This window comes from Primulina huaijiensis, chromosome 15 (genome assembly GCF_012295235.1).
Source record: "Primulina huaijiensis isolate GDHJ02 chromosome 15, ASM1229523v2, whole genome shotgun sequence".
Lineage (NCBI taxonomy): Eukaryota > Viridiplantae > Streptophyta > Magnoliopsida > Lamiales > Gesneriaceae > Primulina > Primulina huaijiensis.
In genome coordinates, this window is record NC_133320.1 from 17,532,971 (window position 1) to 17,537,284 (window position 4,314).

At 35.5% G+C, this 4,314-nt stretch overlaps 1 protein-coding gene across 1 annotated transcript; it reads right to left on the reverse strand.

The window, feature by feature from the left end:
• Positions 1-343: 343 nt before the first annotated feature.
• Positions 344-4,095, reverse strand: LOC140958639 (peptide deformylase 1A, chloroplastic-like). Its single transcript, XM_073416162.1, has 3 exons — positions 3,567-4,095; positions 609-698; positions 344-525 (listed from the first exon to the last, which is right to left on the reverse strand). The coding sequence occupies exons 1-3, from the start codon at positions 3,954-3,956 to the stop codon at positions 379-381; spliced, it is 627 nt and encodes a 208-aa protein (XP_073272263.1). The 5' UTR covers positions 3,957-4,095; the 3' UTR covers positions 344-378.
• Positions 4,096-4,314: the final 219 nt, after the last annotated feature.

A 4,314-nucleotide genomic window follows, 5' to 3' on the forward strand; every position in this document is an offset into this window, starting at 1 on the left:
GGTCAGGGCCGAGGGCGGGGACCAGTGAGCCAGCTTGGGTCAGCAATAGTGGCACCCGAGGACCTCAGTTCAGCATTTATTATTTTATTTCTCAAACAATTTTTATCAGTTGTGGGATATTCTTAAATTGTTATTTCGCATACAAATATTTTCTTCCGCTGCCATTTTGAATATAAAACTTGGTTTATCGGTTTATTTATGAATGAGGCATTTTGATTATTTTAAAAGGAAAATTTTTAATTTTTCCGCAAATTTTCAAGCAAGGATTCATAGGCCTTTACATTTTCAATGTTCTTATGATGATTCTTACACACATTAAATATAACATGGAACTAAATTGATTTTAAAATCATTAAGACAACCCGTTTTCAAATATTATCATTCGAAAGATAGCAGGAGGCACAAAAATGATAACAAAAAAATGATTGAAAGGAAAACAAATTGCATTTTAGCGTACCTCAAACACCCTTCAAAAAATAAGGCGGTTTTATTACCCTTCTTTTCGAGTTTCGGGTTTATCACAACCTGCATGAAATGGACATATTAGTTCCCTCCACATTTAAGTGTCAAGACTTCTACAAAAGAATCAACTTCACATCGGCAAGTACCAAAAGATCAAAAGGCCTCCGGTCTTGCTTTTTTGTCTCTTCCTTAGGAGCATACCCAATGTATTCCTTTGTGTCTTCCAAAACAATTATCTGTTAACATTAAAGAATAAGGAAACCACACCATAAACATTCTCATTTCATCATCCAATACCACGTGTTAAAAAGAAAAATTAGCATAAGCCAAAACTAAATTTCTACAGAACAGCCCAACTTCATCGGAAAATATTTTGATGCTTGTTGGCTTCAATATAAAGATAACAATATCATTAAGTTATTCACAAAATACGGTCAGATTAGGTGACCAGAAGAGAACAGTTGGCTTGTTTTAATTTAATGGCATTAATTTTCTATTCACAAGAAAAATATTTTGGTATCTTTCTTCATCTGATTACCCATGATAGCGGAAGATGAATGGTGTTTACACATTAGATGGTAACACCATAAATCACATTATTAGAGCCTGTGATTTATAAAAGGTTCCTAGTCGATGAGCAATCAAGAATGAGATATCAATTAACCCACACTGGACATTAGATATTCATAACATGTCCTAAATCTTGGGCAAGGCATGTTGCGTTTCATAGGCATCATTATAAAGATGTTGACACATATAGATAGGTGCTAGTTAAAAAATGAATTCACTTGATGATCCTTCCTCGAGATTCTCTACATGGTTCTGTTGGGTTGAGAAACACAAACAATCTTATTTTGATGATAACAAAGATTTTTATTGTGTTTCTAACATATTTACTCATGTGTGAAGTTTCTATCTCAAGATAGAAGTTGAAACTCGAATTTAGCCAAACTGAAAATCTGGCAAGTTTCAGTGTTTCAATGATATCTCCCATCTCAGTGATGCAAATGACCAACCGTCAAGACCACTGAATAGAAAACTCAATTTGGGACAAGTCGTGTTTTATGTCAGTTGGACTAAATCGGATATTATCTAGGCAAACTGATGGTTGCAAAATCAAAATGATTGCACGAAAACAGCAATCAGTTGAGCTTGAGCAGTAGCGGTATTTTGGTCAGCCTGATCTGCTCGGTTATCCAAATGAAACGATTCAGTATGCGTTACAAAGCAAAGAAGATGATCTACAAATCATATTCACAATTCAAAGTGTTAATCGGAATGTAAGATGCCAATAAATGATGATGAATATACATGTTCTGCGCAAACTGAAATCTTATCAGTTTGGTTCAGTTGAGCAGAGGAGCAAACTGACCAGTTTAGCATATGAGCAAAAGTGAACCAGTTTAGCTGATGAGCACACAAGAACTAAACCAGTTGAGCAAAACCAAAACTGAACCAGTTGAGCAGGAGCAAAACTGAATGACCAATTTAGGCTCAGGAAAATATCCGACAAGGTGGAAATGACCGTTTCAATATCAGCAACAGTACAAAACTTTACAAACGATCATATTCTTGTATATAACATACAAATCATTGTTGGAGTCCATCAATACAACATCTTGAAGATCAAATACAAGTTTTGGAAGTGGATTCAACGCATGGGCAACCTACATGAAGAAATGAGCTAGAATGAGAGCAAACCCAAGTGTGAAGATATATTTGAGAGATATACACACTTTAATGGATTAAATCCTCACACACAATCATTCACATATATACATGAGAGTTGAGCTTCAAAGTTTAGTTAAGTGATTTTTCACACAAAAACATTAAAGATTGTGTTTGTAGTTTTGTCATAAGAGACGTTAAACATTATATGGATTGTGAGGTTACGGAGTTGTATAAATCAAAGTCTTTTAGTAGATCCTTCCCAAGGAGAAGAAGGGGTGATTTAGGAGTTGTTAATCTCCAAACATCTATAAACAAATTCGTCTCTTTTTATTTATTGCATTTACTTATCATTGCTACTGTTTTTAAGAGGCATTGTTGAAGCATTTTATGTGTATTTCAAATACTAAAGTGTTTGATAAAATATTTCAACCATAATGTTTTTTACTCATTCAACTTACATATCATTTAAATTCTTCACAAAATATTTAATTGATTTCTACGAAAGATTATTTTGAGTGTCTTCCGCTTGATTTGAAAATCAAACTCGATTTAATTCATCGATGTTCAATATTCCAAGAAACGAGCTATTGTAGCTCAACGATTATCCCTCAATCAATCATACCAGGTTTCAAGAAAGGAATTTGAAAAAACACATGCGCATCAATCCTCATGACTAGAGGCAACTGTGGTCTTGTTCGATCGCGTTGTGTTTAAATTGATTACCAATCCACTGCCCGTCACTAGGTTTCCATTTCGGATACAGTTGTGATCAAGGCAGAAACCAGTGTTTTATTAAGTATTTTACAATCAAAATGCTCATGCAGGTGCTACTCGTTTTAATCTGGGTGTTAGCAACATGCAGATGACATGTAACATCCGCGACCAGTAGATTTTGTAAGTGTTTGATTGAAGTGATAGTTGTGATGGATTTAAAATAGACCTATGTGTCATTTCAAATTCATCCCACAAATCCCTCCTTCCAAATCAAATATTTCCGTCTACGCACAATCTAAGTTCCGTCATTCACAAGAGAGAGTTTAATTTTTGAAGGTCTTTTATAACTAAAAGAAAGATTTGAATCTCCAATCTTCTACTTTTTTATATAGAATTGATAATAAAGGTCAAATGAAAGGATAAACACCTTACCTTAACTACCTCAGCTATCCTGAAGCAATTGGTGGGATTTTCATAGTAACATTATTGAAAAGGCCAGGAGTTCATTTGAAAAAGATTTTAGCTTTGCTTTGATTCATATACTGGTAGCAAGAAACCCAGAAATTAGAATGTGGAATCCATGGGTCTTCCATACTTACTCGGGATTTCGAAGATTCATTACAAGAGAAGTAAAAAATCAAATGCCGACATCATTCTTAACCATTCCTTTTGAAGATAGTATTCATGATATCAACAAAAAATAAATAAAAATTACTAACCCTCAAGGGAATGCCAATTTGAGGAGCAGCAAGCCCAACTCCAGGCGCTTTCCGCATGACCTTCACCATATCATCCACAATCTTCTGAATTCGCTCCGACTTGATTTCTTCGGTTCGTACCTCCTGGGCCGGTTCATGTAGAACCGGGTCCCCAGCTTTCACGATATCCGGCAGGACATTCTTTTTATCACCTAATCCTAGCAACCAACCGGCTCGTACAGTCGTGCCCGAGCCCGAGCGGGGGCTGTGATTCCTCCTTGGTACCATAAACTCGGGTCTGGTAACACACCGAATTTCAAGTCGAGTTCGAAACAGTGGGGCGCTTGAAATGGCTGTCAAGCATTTCTGCGCGAAGGTTGCTGTAAAGAAAGCTCTTTGAATGCTTTCCATCGTGAACTCGGAAGTCACCAATCGCCTTAGGGGCTTTGAACTTTTGTATTGCTGTTCAAAAGTGTGGGCATCGTTTTGGGCCTACGCGGGTTCTAAAAGCATAGTGAAAGATAATATTTTTTTGGGGTAGTTCCAAATTTGATCCTCGATACTTCAGCAATTCCCAATTCAGTCTTTCTTCTTTTAGTGATCTGAAATAGTCTTTTTTTTTCTTTTAGATTAGATATTTGCCTCAATTTTAGTCCCAATTCTTATTTTATCCTTAATTTTATTTTTTATTTACTTTTTAAATTTCATTTTGATTCCGTAAAATAAATTAAATTACATACATTTTGACCAAAATGTCGTCGGGTTGTGT

Coding starts and splice junctions, on each gene's coding strand:
- LOC140958639 (XM_073416162.1), bottom strand. CDS start 3,956: ATGGAAAGCATTCAAAGAGCTTTCTTTACAGCAACCTTCGCGCAGAAA. Junction 699..3,566: donor AAATTGGCATTCCCTTGAGG/GTTAGTAATTTT, acceptor TAATGTTAACAG/ATAATTGTTTTGGAAGACAC. Junction 526..608: donor GGAGGCCTTTTGATCTTTTG/GTACTTGCCGAT, acceptor CATTTCATGCAG/GTTGTGATAAACCCGAAACT.